This window comes from Schistocerca serialis, chromosome 4 (genome assembly GCF_023864345.2).
Source record: "Schistocerca serialis cubense isolate TAMUIC-IGC-003099 chromosome 4, iqSchSeri2.2, whole genome shotgun sequence".
Classification (NCBI taxonomy): domain Eukaryota; kingdom Metazoa; phylum Arthropoda; class Insecta; order Orthoptera; family Acrididae; genus Schistocerca; species Schistocerca serialis.
Window position 1 is genome coordinate 251,608,274 of NC_064641.1, and position 17,831 is coordinate 251,626,104.

The 17,831-nt window shown below is 40.5% G+C and overlaps 1 protein-coding gene across 1 annotated transcript in view; it reads left to right on the forward strand.

The window, feature by feature from the left end:
* The window catches only part of LOC126473843 (drebrin-like protein B), a 211,286-nt gene that overhangs the window by 93,748 nt on the left and 99,707 nt on the right, over positions 1–17,831 (forward strand). The window contains exon 6 of the mRNA XM_050101173.1: positions 7,857–8,042. Coding sequence (XP_049957130.1) covers positions 7,857–8,042 — 186 coding nt within the window. The remainder of the gene's footprint in view (positions 1–7,856; positions 8,043–17,831) is intronic.

Here is a 17,831-nt window from a genome sequence, read left to right on the forward strand (position 1 = left end):
GGGTCTTTTCCAGGCTTTATCCCCTTACTTGGCACATAACTCTCTAGACCACAATTTACAATCTGCTTAAACTTTGCCCATAATTCCTCTTATTGGAACTGAGTGATGCCAATTCGCTGTCCAGGTGAAACACTAATAACTGCTTATCTGCTCTGTCTAGCTGAAACACTTTCCTAGCCTTCTTGACTGATTTGTTAACTTTCGTCTTTAGAGTTGCTATAATGACATCATGATTGCTAATCCCCATTTCTATACTGACATTGTCGATTAGCTTGGTGTTTTTTTGTCATCAGTCTTGTGGTTGGTTTGATGTGACCCACCACCACGACTTCCTCTCCTGTGCCAACCTCCTCATCTCAGAATCGCAACCTATGTCCTCAACTATTTGCTGGATGTGTTCCAAACTTCCTCTACATTTTTTGGCCTCTATAGCTCCCTCAAGTACCATTGAAGTTATTCCCTGATGTTTTAACAGATGTCCTCTCATCCTGTCCCTTCTCCTTGTCAGTGTTTTCTACATATTCCTTTTCTGTCTGCTTCTGCACAGAACCTCCTCATTCCTTACCTTATTACTCCACCTGAGTTTCAACATTCGTCTGTAGCATCACATCTCAAATGCTTTAATTCTCTTCTGTTCTGTTTTTCCCACAGTCCATGTTCCACCACTGTACAATGCTGTGCTCCAGACATACATTCTCAGAAATTTCTTCCTCAAATTAACCTATGTTTGATACTAGTAGACTTCTCTTAGCCAGGAATGCCATTTTTGCAAGTGCTAATCTGCTTTTGATGTCCTCCTTGTTCCATCCGTCATTGGTTATTTTGATGCCTAGGTAGTAGAATTCCTTAACTTCACGTACTTCATGACTATCAGTCCCGATGTTAAGTTTCTCGCTGCTCTCAGTTCTGCTACTTCTCATTATTTTCATTTTTTTCTTTTTTTTCTTTTTTCCTCTCTCTTAGTCCATATTCTGTACTCATTAGATTGTTCATTCCATTCAGCAGATCATGTAAATCTTCTTCACTTCCACTCAGGACAGCAATGTCATTGGCGAATCGTATCATTGATATCCTTTAATCTTGAATTTTAATTCCACTCCTGAACCTGTTTTTATTTCCATCATTGCTTCTTTGATGTACAGATTGAATAGTAGGGGCGTAAGACTACATTCTTGTCTTACACCCTTTTTAATCTGAGCACTTCCTTCTTGGTTGTCCACTCTTATTATTCCCTCTTGGCTCTTGTACATGTTGTGTATTATCCGTTTTTCTCTATAGCTTACCCATATTTTCCTCAGAATTTTGAACATTTTGCAACATTTTACACTGTCGAATGCATTTTCCTGTTCGACAAATTCTATGAATTTGTGTTGATTTCTCTGTAGTCTTGCTTCCATTATCAACTGCAACATCAGAATTGCATCTCTGGTGCCTTTACCTTTCTAAAGCCAAACTGATCATCATCTAACACATCCTCAATTTTATTTTCAATTTTTCTGTATTTTATTCTTATTGACAACTTAGATGCATCAGCTGTTAAGCTGTTGTGCGAGAATTCTCATACTTATCAACTCTTGCAGTGTTATGCAGAATTTTAACTTCAGATAATCATCAGTTTAGGTCTCTTCTGTAAGAGCCCCAATCTGTTTTCCTAGACTTTCTAACACCCATTTCAACTCCAAACTTAATATGCATCTGCTCAGATAAGGGTGGCTCCATCCCTATATGCCATTGTTTGAGGTAGCTACCTATTAAGATGGACCCATCATCTGTTCCTGAAAGTAGGTTTCTTACCCCTGCTAAAAACCTCTAGATTGCTCTCCTATAGGTATTCAAGTAGGTAATCACATGGCTGCTGGTATTGCGGCTTCAAAGCACCAGTTTGTGGTTTTGACATCACATCCAACCAACAGTCGTTCATTCAGGTGCAACCAGCTGTCTTCCAATCTCACCACTTCCTGGGAAGGAGTAGTACTGTCCTCACAAGGAGGGTAAACTGAGGCCAGTACAAACTGCCTCGTGCTTCCTCCCTTGCACTGTTTCATTCTGATCATCACTAAGTCCCTGGAACAGAAATTTACCACAGGCATCAACGACATTTCATTTCTAACAAAAATACGTTCTAAGCAAAGAAGGGAAAGCAGAAAGGTGGAAGGAGTATATAGAGGGTCTGTACAAGGGCGATGTACTTGAGGACAATATTATGGAAATGGAAGAGGATGTACCGTATTTACTCGAATCTAAGCCGCACATTTTTTCCGGTTTTTGTAATCCAAAAAACCGCCTGTGGCTTAGAATCGAGTGCAAAGTAAGCGGAAGTTCTGAAAAATGTTGGTAGGAACTTTTATGAATTGTGAATCACATGCAGTATTCTCTTCACCATAAGAATAATACGAATATAAACATTTTGCCATGTATTCTTTCGTGTTTGCTGCTATCTCATTTAAATTCTGTCTGCCTAATAAACCACGAAACTAGAGTGAGACAAAAGCAAAGGCGGAAGAATATACATATCATGTTATGTTTATATTCGTATTATTCTTATGCGTAATAGTGATACAGTCAGAAATGAAGCACGGCAATTGACTAGATTTGTAAATCTAAGATGACTCTTAATTCCTGTGCAGAATGTAATGTACTAAAGAGGCATCTGCAAAGATTTTCAAACGGAGAAAAATTTTCGCTAAACTCTCGTTCAGAATATGTTCTATCATACGCAGTCTATTATTTGGTTCTTGTTGATCATTATCAAAGAAAGCAGCAGTGTAAGTAACAACAAATAGCAGTCTCTTGCCATTTTTTTTTTTAAGAGTTGTAAGCGGCGGTAGCACGCACAAAGGGAAGCCATGCCGCGAGCGACGACAGGCCGTAAACATTCATTATCAGAATGTGACAAACAATGCGTGACACAGTACAGTAATGCATCTTCAGCTTAGAGTGACGTAAACACCTATAACAAAGAAAACGGCACTTATCAGATCAAAGAAAAATAAGCAATCAATTCAAACCAGACAAAGCACGTGAAAAAGGAAGGGTACCCGTATAAATACAGATGGAGCGCCTGACACATAGCAGTGGCTACCTGGTAAAGTTTAACTTCTAAGCTTACGACTTGAACCAAACTACTGTAGCTCTATCGTCATTCATTCGACCTAAATTGTGTCTCATATTACAATGGACCAACTTTGTTTCGATTTGGAGATGCGGCCTAAAACTTTTCTCTCCCGTTGAATTTCGAGTCTCAAATTTCAGGTGTGGCTTGGATTCGGGAAAAATTTTTTTCCTTGATTTCGAGTCTCGTTTTTCAGGTGCGGCTTAGGTTCGAGTGTGGCTTAGATTCGAGTAAATACGGTAGATGAAGATGAAATGAGAGGTATGATACTGTGTGAAGAGTTTGACAGAGCACTGAAAGACCTGAGTCAAAACAAGGCCCCGGGAGTAGACAACATCCCATTAGAACTACTGACAGCCTTGGGAGAGCCAGTCCTGACAAAACTCTACCATCTGGTGAGCAAAATGTATGAGACAGGCAAAATACCCTCAGACTTCAAGAAGAATATAGTAATTCCAATCCCAAAGAAAGCAGGTGTTGACAGATGTGAAAATTACCAAACTATCAGTTTAATAAGTCACGGCTGCAAAATACTATTGCGAATTCTTTACAGACGAATGGAAAAACTGGTAGAAGCCGACCTTGGGGAAGATCAGTTTGGATTCTGTAGAAATATGAGAACACGTGAGGCAATACTGACCCTACGACTTATTTTAGAAGCTAGATTAAGAAAAGGCAAACCTACGTTTCTAGCATTTGTAGACTTAGAGAAAGCTTTTAACAATGTTGACTGGAATACTCTCTTTCAAATTCTGAAGGTGGCAGGAGTAAAATACAGGGAGCAAAAGGCTATTTACAATTTGTACAGAAACCAGATGGCAGTTATAAGAGTCGAGGGACATGAAAGGGAAGCAGTGGTTGGGAAGGGAGTGAGACGGGGTTGAAGCCTCTCCCCGATGTTGTTCAATCTGTATATTGAGCAAGCAGTAAAGGAAACAAAAGAAAAATTCGGAGTAGGTATTAAAATCCACGGAGAAGAAATAAAAATTTTAAGGTTCGCCGATGACGTTGTAATTCTGTCAGAGACAGCAAAGGACTTGGAAGAGCAGTTGAACAGAATTGACAGTGTCTTAAAAGGAGGATATAAGATGAACATCAACAAAAGCAAACCGAGGATAATGGAATGTTGTTGAATTAAGTCGGGTGATGCTGAGGGAATTAGATTAGGAAATGAGACACTTAAAGTAGTAAAGGAGTTTTGCTATTTGGGGAGCAAAGTAACTGATGATGGTCGAAGTAGAGAGGATATAAAATGTAGACTGGCAATAGCAAGAAAAGTGTTTCTGAAGAAGAGAAATTTGTTAACATCGAGTATAGATTTAAGTGTCAGGAAGTCGTTTCTGAAAGTATATGTATGGAGTGTAGCCATGTATGGAAGTGAAACATGGACGATAACTAGTTTGGACAAGAAGAGAATAGAAGCTTTCGAAATGTGGTGCTACAGAAGAATGCTGAAGATTAGATTGATAGATCACATAACTAATAAAAAAATGGAAATGTCGTGTGGCTAGGGCCTCCCGTCAGGTAGACCGTTCGCCTGGTGCAGGTCTTTCGATTTGACGCCACTTCGGCGACCTGCGCGTCGATGGGGATGAAATGATGATGATTAGGACAACACAACACCCAGTCCCTGAGCGGAGAAAATCTCCGACCCAGCCGGGAATCGAACCCGGGCCCTTAGGATTGACAGTCTGTCACGCTGACCACTCAGCTACCGGGGTGGTACTGAGGAGGTACTGAATAGGATTGGGGAGAAGAGGAGTTTGTGGCACAACTTGACTAGAAGAAGGGATCGGTTGGTAGGACATATTCTGAGGCGTCAAGGGATCACCAATTTAGTATTAGAGGACAGCGTGGAGGGTAAAAATCGTAGAGGGAGACCAAGAGATGAATACACTAAGCAGATTCAGAAGGATGTAGGCTGCAGTATGTACTGGGAGATGAAGCAGCTTGCACAGGATAGAGTAGCGTGGAGAGCTGCATCAAACCAGTCTCAGGACTGAAGACCACAACAACAACAACAACAACAACAACAAAAATACAAGGTTTTTTCCCTTTATCTATCATAAATCACGTTCACTCCCATTTCCTCCAAGGCCTTATACACTCTGTTTATGTAAGCAGGATTCATGGGTCAGGGCCACGTTCACCTCCTGTCTTTCCAGAAGGCAACTCAAGGCAGCAGTGGCCCCTTAAGTTTATCTGCAACACTTCCAGCCACCAACTTGCTGCAATTGTCACTTCTGAAGCCCTTAATCACCCTGACAGTAACCTGTTAGAAATCTAAATTCAGTTCTGATACTGCTCACACATTGACTTTGGGGATTTCTCACAGAATTCCACCATAAGGGTTTGGCTGTCAGATGTAACCTTCTGATTAATTATTCACTTCCTGGTTCTGCATCCATACTTTCTCGAACACGGTCTTTCTAGTATCATCCTAGGTACATAGATTTATATCTTCACAGCCTTAGAGAGTTCCTCTGCTGTCTTGACCAGCAGCTTCACTTCCTCCCACTGAGATATCATTGGCACCATCTCCTTTAGCCAGTCTACTGTTCTCACCCCCTTACAGACAAAGTCACATTTGGTCAAGGTAGACCTTCCTGAATTTGAGGCCTTCATTTGCATCTTCGCCAAACTTTTCAGAGAGAGCCATCTGAAGTAGCTCCTCATGCTGTGAGGTGGTGTGAACAATTGTATATCCGTATTGGACTACTGCTATTCTAAAAATTGAGGCTGCAGTATCATAGGTCTGTTTCCCAGTTTCTGCCACAGCTTGTTTTGTAAACATTTATCCCGGGAAATGGGAGTAATGAAGTCTTTTCTCTTTCTCTCCAGTTCTTCCAAGTGGCAGGGGTCTTTTTACCCCTTCACTCTGGAACAGTCTTCTCCCCTGGCAATGCTCTGATCTTGATCTGGCCCAGCTTCTCAGCGACATTTTTCACGTCTTCCACTGATTTGTCCCCCAATTCAATTGTGGAAAAGCCTACACCCAGTGTTCGGTTGTAGGTGTGTCCATAATTTAAAAACTGAGGGACTTGATAATACCTCACATACCTAATGTTTGGGTATTTGAGGTATTAATAAGTCCCTCAGTTTTTAATTTTTTCTGTGTTTTCCATATTGGTCCCATGAGCATTGGGGATATGTTGGGTTAACACCAGAAGAACCCCAAGCTGGTGTAATGCTAATTACTCAGGAGATCACCCACTATCCTTGAGATTCCATTCATGACACTTGACACGTCTTTCCATGTGCCATCCACCCCGATAGCAGAATGGTCAGCGTGACTGCCGTCTTAAGGGGCCCGGGTTCGATACCCGGCTGAGGCGGGGATTTTCTCCGCTTTGGGACTGGGTGTTGTGTTGTCATCATCATCATTTCATCCCCATCTGGTGCACAGGTCGCCCAATGTGGCATCAAATGTAATAAGACCTGCACCAAGGCGGCTGGACCTGCCCCGCAAGGAGCCTCCCGGCCAATGACGCCAAACGCTCATTTCCATATGCCACGAAACTCTCAATGTGGATCCTGTTAGACTTTGAGCTGGGGAAAAGAATGTTGGAAGAGATGGGGTGTTGTGGGACACACTTTGTCAGGTTCATCCACTGAGGCCTGTGCGGCTTGGGAGACCCTGCCAGGGTCTACGCTACCACCGGCATAACCTTAAGCTTTGTGCAAATGTGCAAACCTCTCTACCTGCACACTCCGTGTTATGACAAGGCGGTGTTCCCTGAAGAGGTCTCTTACATTATCCTTGCTTCATGCAATTAATTTCAGTGATATACCTATCAAACCCTGTAGCCTCCCTACCCTGTCTCAATTTCCTGTTTTACTTTATAACATACAGACTCACGTTGTGAAATGAGCTTATTGTGACAATGCTCTTGACAACATGTGTAGTGAAATGAAGAGCATTTCTTACAATGCCCCAGCTTGCCTCCATTTTTTGGGATGGCATTGTATATCCACATACTATTCACAGCTCAGTTGTCATATGTAGACAGTCAGCATTGCCAGTATGAAATACTTTGCTTTATAGAAATCTCTAAAATATAACAAGATAAACATGTTAATTATTGTGCCTCTGATTTGGATTCCATTTCCCAAGAGCTTGAACAGAGATACTTATTTTGTCTTCTTTCATAGGCATTGCATTCCTCTAGATTGAGATTTGCATATGAATAACTATTTACACTAAGATGATGACAGAAAATCCTGGATGAGATTCAAACAATATAATAAATAATGATAGCCAAAATACTCTGTAGTTTGTATGTTGAGTAGCTGATAGGCACGTCATAAATCAGCTTATTTTTCAGTATGTTCACACACACACACACACACACACACACACACACACACACACACACACACAGAGAGAGAGAGAGAGAGAGAGAGAGAGAGAGAGAGAGAGAGAGAGAGAACAAATTTGAAAGCTGAACTGTAATGTTCAATCTCTCTTTATTTTTCATAAGAATATCAACTATCAACTACTAAACTCATTCAGTTCTGAATACTTTCCCCTGCTGTATCTTCCACTTTGATAGCTTTTGATGTTATCCAGTTTTTCATTTTGTCCGGGAGGAGGCCCAGTAGTATTCATGTAATAACTTTTGTTTTGCAATTTCATTTTAATGTGAAATTTTTGTAGAAATTTTGCTTTCACGTAGACTAGAACATAACTCTATTTGTGAATAATCTGCTACTACATAACTGTAAATTTATACTGATCCTGCAGTTGGCAGAAGCTGCAAAACGTGAAGCACGTATTGAGGAACGCACTCGTACCATTAGCCAGCAGCGTGAGGCAGAGCGCAGTGCAGAACAGCATGATCGTGAGATAATAGCTGCAAAAGTGGATGCAGAGGAAGTAGCTGAACCCCGTGTTGATGCTAGTGAAAGACTGCGACAGGAACGCAACAAGGTTAGTCCCTTGTATATACAGTGAGTCCAAAAAGTATTTTTCTAGCGGCATATCTTTTAGAAAACAAAGTTTGTGTAACACGAAGAGAAATGTATACAAAATCTAAAGAGCCACTCACGTAAGAAGTACCTTGGTAAGTGATTTTTGTTGAAAATCAAGGAAAGAAATACATCCAAATAGACACCAAGGTTAACAAAATAGAAAATGTAATACAAGAGCTAGTTCATAAAGTATTCATCCACCATCTGACTATGCCAAAATCCTGCGTACAGTGATTAAACTATAATGCTGACCCACAGCACACACTAGAGTCAATAGTGCGCAGCCCCACCCTGTTGCCTGTTGTGATTCTGAATGGTGCCGATACAGTGCAATTAGCGCCATGGTCCGTAAGGGTAGTGAGACAACGCTGATCGAAAGGAATATTCTGTGCTTACATAATAAGTGCAAATCTTCTTATGAGATTGCTAAAGTACTCGGTAGACCTAGATCGATGGTTCAGTTGATAATTGATCGATTTTGCACGACAAAATCATTAAGGAGCCAACCACATACCAGATGCCCTCACACTTTGACTGATGCAGATGTGAGATTTATCATGAGCGAAATGAAGAAGAAACCTAAAATCAGTGCTCCTAAGTTGGCTGTGGAGTTAGAGTCTAGGGGAAAGAAGGTATGTGCCAACACAATCAGAAAAACCTTCAAAACATATGGGTATCACAGCCAGGTAACTCGCAAGAAATTTTGGGTCAGTTAGCAGAATTGAAAGAAACGTCTTCATTTTGTAATGGAACATAGATTCATAAAGGAAGACTTATGGAATAAAGTAATATTTTTTGATGAGAGTAAATATAACGTATTCGGGTCGGATGGCAGGTGATTGGTGTGGCATAAGAAGAATGCGGAGATGTTGCCCTGCAATCTTGTGCCAATGGTTAAACACAATGGTGGCTATCTGATGGTGTGGGGCTGTATGATGCTGCAGTTGTTGGAAAATTACATTTCCTAGAAGGTACAATGGATCACCATATGTATATCAACATTTTAGAGCACAATGTGAATTCTAGTGCCGAAAAATTAGGTCTGCACGGAAATTACATTTTTCAACAAGATAACGACCCAAAGCATACGGCTCTAAATAAAAGGCTGTGGCTCCTGTACAATACCCCAAAACAACTTAACATCCCTCCTCAGAGCCCAGACATTAATCGAATTGAACACCTTCGCAAAGTACTTGAAGATAGCATCAGGAGAAGACACATTTATAACAAGAAAGACCTAACAGAAGCACTTCAAGACGAATGGGACAAAATTCCAGCCTCTCTCACGGCAAACTTGGTCAAGTCAATGCCCAGACGACTATAAGCAGTAATAGCTGCAAATGAAAACCCCACTAAATATTAATTTTTGTAATTGAAATCATATTTTCAGATTGTAGGTAAATTAAAAAAAAAAAAGAGTGGACGAATACTTTTTGAAGTAGCCCTTGAATAAATTCTCCATTTCGGCAAATTTATTATTGCTATGGATGTATATATTTCCTTGTCCATCAATAAAAATGGCTTACCAAGGTTTGTTGCGTATGACTGGATGTTCACATTTTATGTTCCCTTCCTTTCATGTGACATATACTTAGTTTTTTAAAAAAAATTACAACTAGATGAATACTTTTTGGACTCACTGTAAATTAATCTGTAATTTCTACATTTAAAAACAATATTATATCCTGTTTATCACAACTAATGTTAAACTATGCATTGTTATTCATTAGTTACAGGTCTAAAATGTGGCAGAAAAACTCGGTGAAACACCTGACATACTTGGCACACCAGTTGTTGTGGGCTTCAGTCCAAAGACTGGTTTGATGCAGCTCTCCAAGTTACTCTATCCTGTGCAGGGCACACCAGTATGAGATCATATATTGTGTCTGTTTTTGTGCACAGCATTTCTGACTGCGTTTGACACCCAGTATTGGAGTCAAAGGAAGCAGTATGGCACAGAGGACACATTTGAATGACAAAGAGCATATCCACACCATTGAGCGATTTAATACCTGTCACAGTCTGTACAAGATGACTTGGGAGTTCAGTGTTGTTTGTAGTATCATTTCACATCTGTGGAGAAGATTCCAAGTGGGAAAGAGAAATACAACAGTGTGTGGAAAATCAACCTTATGTTAAAAGTCAATACTGGGATCATCATCTTGCCTGAAGAACACAAAGATGTCCAATTAACACAGCACCTGTCCTGACCAAAGACTTGTGACAGCCTCTGGGTCATATTTCTCTGTTCAGGCTGTGTAGAATCAACTTAGAGAAGTCACTCCTTGTGATTAATGACTTTCCAAATAAATTACCCTCACGCAATGTTCTGTGTTGCCCACCTGGTGTGAGTCTGGGAACAGTGAATTAGTGTTCTATTCATGTATGAGTTATAGTTTAGCCCAGAGAGTGATTCTCACAATCTGTTCTTCTGGCCTGCTCCTGAGATACTTTATGACCCTGCCAATCTACATCTACATCTACATCCATACTCCGCAAGCCACCTGACAGTGTGTGGCGGAGGGTACCCTGAGTACCTCTGTCGGTTCTCCCTTCTATTCCAGTCTCGTATTGTACGTGGAAAGAAGGATTGTCGGTATGCTTCTGTGTGGGCTCTAATCTCTCTGATTTTATCCTCATGGTCTCTTCGCGATATATACGTAGGAGGGAGCAATATACTGCTTGACTCTTCAGTGAAGGTATGTTCTCGAAACTTTAACAAAAGCCCGTACCGAGCTACTGAGCGTCTCTCCTGCAGAGTCTTCCACTGGATTTTATCTATCATCTCCGTAACGCTTTCGCGATTACTAAATGATCCTGTAACAAAGCGCGCTGCTCTCCGTTGGATCTTCTCTATCTCTTCTATCAACTCTATCTGGTACGGATCCCACACTGCTGAGCAGTATTCAAGCAGTGGGCGAACAAGCGTACTGTAACCTACTTCCTTTGTTTTCGGATTGCATTTCCTTAGGATTCTTCCAATGAATCTCAGTCTGGCATCTGCTTTACCGACGATCAACTTTATATGGTCATTCCATTTTAAATCACTCCTAATGCGTACTCCCAGATAATTTATGGAATTAACTGCTTCCAGTTGCTGACCTGCTATTTTGTAGCTAAATGATAAGGGATCTATCTTTCTATGTATTCGCAGCACATTACACTTGTCTACATTGAGATTCAATTGCCATTCCCTGCACCATGCGTCAATTCGCTGCAGATCCTCCTTCATTTCAGTACAATTGTCGATTGTTACAACCTCTCGATACACCACAGCATCATCTGCAAAAAGCCTCAGTGAACTTCCGATGTCATCCACCAGGTCATTTATGTATATTGTGAATAGCAACGGTCCTATGACACTCCCCTGCGGCACACCTGAAATCACTCTTACTTCGGATGACTTGTCTCCATTGAGAATGATATGCTGTGTTCTGTTATCTAGGAACTCTTCAATCCAATCACACAATTGGCCAATGTTGTTCAAAGATATCAGTGACAACACCTTGGCTTTTGTCTGGTCTGTCGTCATGGTAGGTGAATCTACATGACAGCATATATTTCCTACGAGTAATGAAATGGATGCTATCCGTGGTGATGACATCCACCAATGATAAATGCATCTGTTTCTCAGTGTGTACTGAACTGAGTTTCACATGATAATGATTGAGAACACCTGGCTTGCTGAAAAAGTATCTGAACATGAGAACGTTACACATCTAGTGGCCAGTCAGTCATTTCCCCATCATAAATCTGATTGAACATGCACGGGATGATCTAGGCTGAAAAAACTTGAACAGTAATACTGATGTCACACACCACTGCTGACCTACAGATGGCACATCTCCGAGAGGATACCGGGACTGTCACACTACCTATATTGTGATGTAAAGGCATCACAGCCCATAATGGCATTCGGTATACGTCTGGCAGAAAGACACCACACAAGTTATATGCCACCAGCAGCATGCAGCCACATTACATTACAACTCATATACATATTACTGGGTAACATGCCACATTGTTGCCAAGGCACCCTGTTGTGCACATAAAATCATCACCAATCATGTTCTTTCATGGGTCTCATAAGTTAAGGAACATGAATATGGAAGCCAGTTACAAATGACAGTGTTATGAGGAGATCCTATGAAGGCCATCTGCCTGTTTTCTCATGTGCTGCCACCTTAACTGAATTCTATTAATCATCATCCAGATTGCAATTAACTTCTTCTTCAACCTATCACAGTTCACTGCTGAGTTTAGGCCTCTTCCTTATATTTCCATTGTTGTTGATTTTGAGCCACTTGGTACCATCGTGTTCCAACTAACAGCTTCACATTATCAAGTCATCTCTTTTGTGGTCTTCAGTGTTTCTGTGGTCTCCAGAAAACAGTTCAAGGGGTACACCTGCTGTGGTCTTGTTGAGCTACATGTCCAACCCTTTGCCACTTCAGGCTTGCAGTTCTCTGTAAGACATCTTTCACCTTTGTTTTTCTTCTAATGTCCTCTGATACAATCCTATTCCTGAGAGTGACTTTCTTAGCATATGTCACTCTATAGCTTGTTGTGAGCGTCTTACTTGGCCTTAATCAGAGTCATTGTTTCCAGGCTGCGAGTTATAACTGGTAACGTGCACATAGTATTCACGTTATTTGGGACATCCTTGTTGATCAAGATAAAAATCTTACCTTTTGGAATGCTGCCCAGCTCAGTCTTATCTGAATTTCTCCATGTCAATTGTTTTTCCCTAGTTTAATTTTATGACCAAGGTAGATGTATTCATCCAGACTTCATCTTCTATAGACTAGTTTCTGAATGTAAGTGTCTGGTTGTCTGGTCGTAGTATTTTTGTTTTACTGATTTTTGTGTCCAAGATAATCTTTACAGAGGCAATATTTAGTTCTTCACACTCTATAGTTGTTCGTAATCTTCATATTCAGATATAAGAATTGATTTTTATTCCTCTGTTATTCCAGTCTAGTGATTTGAATACATTTTCAAATGCAAGGATGAACATTTTCAGGGAGATGGTTTCACCTTGATTATCTCCTTTGCCAATTAGGATCTTATTGATGATGATATATTTTGAATTTACCATGGCATTTTCAAGAGCTTTCGTGATTGCTCAAGTCTGCAGGGACTCAAAAGCTCTTCAGTAATCTTTAAACGCCAGAGGAATCCTAATGTTATACTTGGTTGTTTTCTCTGGATGTGATCTATTATTGAAAAACCTTTCCGAAATGCCACTTACTCGACAGATTGATATAAATCCAGTTCTCATGTGAGGTGATTTGTTCCAGTTTTAGCCAGGGGTTTGTAAAGACATGATAACAAACTAACCGAATGATAGTTCTCCAAGTTTGCCTTATCAGCCTTTTTGAAGAGCAGTACCACTTTAGCTTTTTTCTATTTTTATGGTATTCTTACACAGTTTGTGTGTTTATTGATTAGTATCCTCACAGCTTCCAGCAAGTTGGCTCCATCTAGTTTCAGCATTTCATTAGCCATCGTATCTTCCCCAGAGGATTTTTTGTTTTTTAGTTGTTTAAGTGCATTCTCAACTTAAGCAATGATTACTTCCAGTGCTTCTTCCTCTATGTTGTTCTTGGCTAATTGTTCTTCCCTGGATAGTGGTCACAATGTACAGCTCTTAGGAGAAATCTCTAACAGTTTCAATAATTTTATGTCTGTCTGTAACTCTCCTTTCTTGTTCTTTTTTACATCATTCTGATCTTTCTGTAGACATGCTGGTCTTTAAAATTTTTGTGTTCTGGCTATTTACAATGATAAGGTTATTGTTAAATTTCCTCAGATCTTTTCTTATTTCAGTCTGGATAGTCTTATTCAGAGTTGTATATTCTGCTGTATCCCTGTCCATTTTCTTCCTTTCTTTGATGATCTGGATGGTTCTAACTCAAAGTCAGCTACTTTTGTTAGATTTCTGTAGTGGGATCTGGATGGCTGCAATCTGGATGCTTTTTGTAATTTTCTTAGTGAGTTCATTTACTTCTAAGGACTTTAGATCTTCTTTTGGACCAAATGTTTCAGATAAAGCTTGCTGAAGTGATGCTTTCTGTTTCCCTAAGTCATTTGCTCTTGTAAGTGCGTGTCCTTATTATTTTTCACCATTCAGGTTTGAGGATCAACGTGAAGGTCGCTCGAACTGGTCTGTGATCGCTTCAGGTGTCGTAGCTATTGGGTAGACACACATCTTTGCAGTTCTTTTTCTTGTTGGTGTGAGTGAAATCTATTTCACTTTTTAATTGACCGTCAGGGATCTTCCATGTACATTTATGTCAGATGGGCTTCTTAAAGAAGGTATTCAGGCAATAGAGAATTTCATCTCTAAGATATTCTAGCATTCATTCACCGCTTTCATTTCTGCAGTCTAACCCAAAGTTCCCTGAGCCTCTATCTTTCTTTTGTCCTAGTTTTGCCTTGAAATCTCTTATGATGATACTCAGTTGTGTCTCCACAGAATCTTTTAAGTTAGTGATAACTTTGTATAATTGTTGAGCCTCATTCTTCATCAGAATTGCTGATTGGTGAATAGATCAGAATGATCTACATGGAAAACCTACTGTTTAGTCTAAGCACAATACATATATCATTCTAGGAGAAATGCAAACCATATTGTGTATGAATTCTATGACATTGCTGTTGACTAGAATAGCAACTACATTTATGGAAGATTTAGTGCTTAAGATGACATTACCTGATGGAAGGGTCTCAGCCTTTTCCACTTGTAGATGTGTCTTACAGATACCAATGATATCCCATTTAATGTCATGAAATTCTTGCTCTAGTCTCTCAAAGTTGTCGGCTTGTCTCATAGTTCTTATGTTGTATGTGGCTTCTCTTATTTCTTTACTCTTTCTTCTCGAATTTGCTTCCCCAGAATCCTAGACGTATGAATCATCAGTGTGAGGTTCTGAGCAATTTACTCTATTCACCTGTGGCAATTTCATGGAAAATTTGAAGTCATTGTCTGAATTTATGGGAGGCGATTGGCTTTTAGGCTGAAGAGTCAAAGAAACTGGTACACCTGCGTAATATCGTGTAGGCCCCCCACAAGCACACAGAAGTGCCACAAACACGACATGGAATGGACTCGACTAATGTCTGAAGTAGTGCTGGAGGTAATTGACACTATGACTCCTGCATAGCTGTCTATAAATCCATAAGAGTACATGGGGTTAGAGATCCCTTTTGAACAGCATGTTGCAATGCATCCCAGATATGCTCAATAATGTTCATGTCTGGGGATTTTGTGGCCAGTGGAAGTGTTTAAATTAAGAAATGTGTTCCTGGAGCCACTCTGTAGTAATTCTGGACGTGTGGGATGTTGCATTGTCCTGCTGGAATTGCCCAAGTCCGCCGGTCTGCACAATGGACGTGAATAGATGCACGTGATCAGACAGGATGCTCATGTACATGGCACTTGCCAGAGTCGTATGTAAACATATCAGGGGGCCCATATCACTCCAACTCCATACGCCCTGCACCATTACACAGCATCCACCAGCTGAACAATCTCCTGCTAACATGCAGGAGCCATGGATTCATGAGATTGTCTCCATATCCGTACACATCCATCTGCTTGATACAATTTGAAATGAGACTCGTCCGACCAGGCAACATGTTTCCAAGCATCAACAATCCAATGTTGGTGTTGATGGGCCCAATCGAGGTGTAAAGCTGTGTGTCATGCCGTCATCAAGGGTACATGAGTGGACCTTCGGCCTCAAAAGCCCATATCGATGGTATTTCATTGAATGCTGACACTTGTTAATGGCCCAGCATTGAAATCTGCAGTAATTTATGGAAGAATTGCACTTCTGTCACATTGAGCGATTCTCTTCAGTCATTGTTGGTCCCGTTCATGCAGGATTTTTTTCTGGCCCCAGTGATGTCTGAGATTTGATGTTTTACTGGATTCCTGATATTCATGGTACACTTACAAAATGGTCGTTTGGGAAAATCCCCACTTCATCACTACTTCGGAGATGCTGTGTCCCATCACTCGTGCGCCGACTATAAGGCCATGTTCAAACTCACTTAAATCTTGATAACCTGCCATTGTAACAGCAGTTACTGATCTAACAACTGCACCATACACTTGTCTTATATAGGCATTGCTGACTGCAGTGCCAAATTCTGCCAGTTTGCATATCTCAATACACATGCCTATACCAGTTTCTTTGGTGCTTCATTGTAAAACACCATGCTTCCAGGCATGTTATTGAGTTAATGCCAGTCACCCCTAACATGGGGAACAGACGCTGTTGGTAGCCGCACCTGACCCAGAGAACAGATGCTCCATTTGTTTTACATCATCCCTAAAAGCTGTACTGCCTCTTTTGCCAGTTTTCCTGTACCAATGATCTTCATCTCTGTCATCATTGTCATTGAGGTCTTCACTATTACCCTGGCAAGTGATCATCATGAGGTGTTATTACTTGGGTCAGGTGAAACAAGAGTTTTTAGGTTGTGTTACTCCTCCTCCTCCCCTTTCTCCTCCTCAATTCACCTCCACCTATATTTTCATGACCCTTGTATTCCCAAAAATGATCTTATAGAGAAATTTGCGGAACACACAGAGAGACAGGTGGCCTGACCAGTACTCATCTTCTGGAGGCACAACTATCGATACACTGTGTTAAGCAAGCTGCAAGTCGTGATTCATGCTGCCCCCAGTAATGACAGTCACCAGCGTCTTGAGGCTGTCCTCAGATCCTTTTGGCCACTGGCTGAAGTAGAGACAAAAGCTATCCTCTCTCATGAAGGTAAAAGCACAACTCCCAAAAGTAAGTGCAGTACTCTTGCTTGGAACCATCTTGAAGGCTTCTACAACAGACCATCTATTCTGTAATGATCTTAGGTGCAGGTTTCCTGAAGCACATTCTTTTATGAAAAATTATGGTATCTCCTGGAACTGGTCATGCCTGTACTACACTCAAGAAGAAATTAGATCGGTCTTTCAGGTAAAAAGAGTCTTTCTGGTCATTAAGCATGACTAATACCTAAGATTGAAGACCATGTCATCTGTATTTGTTATAGAAGGAATTACACTTCCTCACAGCTCAAAAAAAGAAATTGTAAATCCAGTATTAGGTAACTGCAGAAATGTTCAGATTAAAGTTCCAGAATAACCCTCACATATTAATAGTTGTAATGTACACATAATTTCTGCAGCAAAAAAGTGAAATCAACTGCTATAAACAGCTATGAAGTTTTAAATTCTGAATGGAATACAGACTGGAGAGATGATGACATATTGATTGCCATGGGTAACTCAATAATATCTAAAGATATAAATGCTGAATAAGAATCATAGTATTCTGGGAATTGACAAGCATTAGAAGTTGGCCTAAAATATTAAAATGGGGGACACTTCAGAGAAAGATTGGAAAACATTGTACATTAATTCCATAATTATGCCTTTGTGATATGGCTGGTTTGCACTCTGCTGACTGCGGAATGGGTGACTCACTCATCAAACAGAAAATCTTAAATTCTTGTGGCCTTCTCATTTTATTGTGGCATGAACACGTGCGAAGCAGCCTTCTGAACAGGGCTGATCTGGATAAATGGTGCATGACAAATTACTGCAGAGAACATTTTTACTGTATTCCTCTTTTGATGTAAACACAAAGGAAGGGGGGAGAGCACCATCACGCAGAGCAAGATTCGTGTAGTTACTGGTGTCATAGGGGTACCTTTCTTAAGTTAGATTCAAGATTCGGGT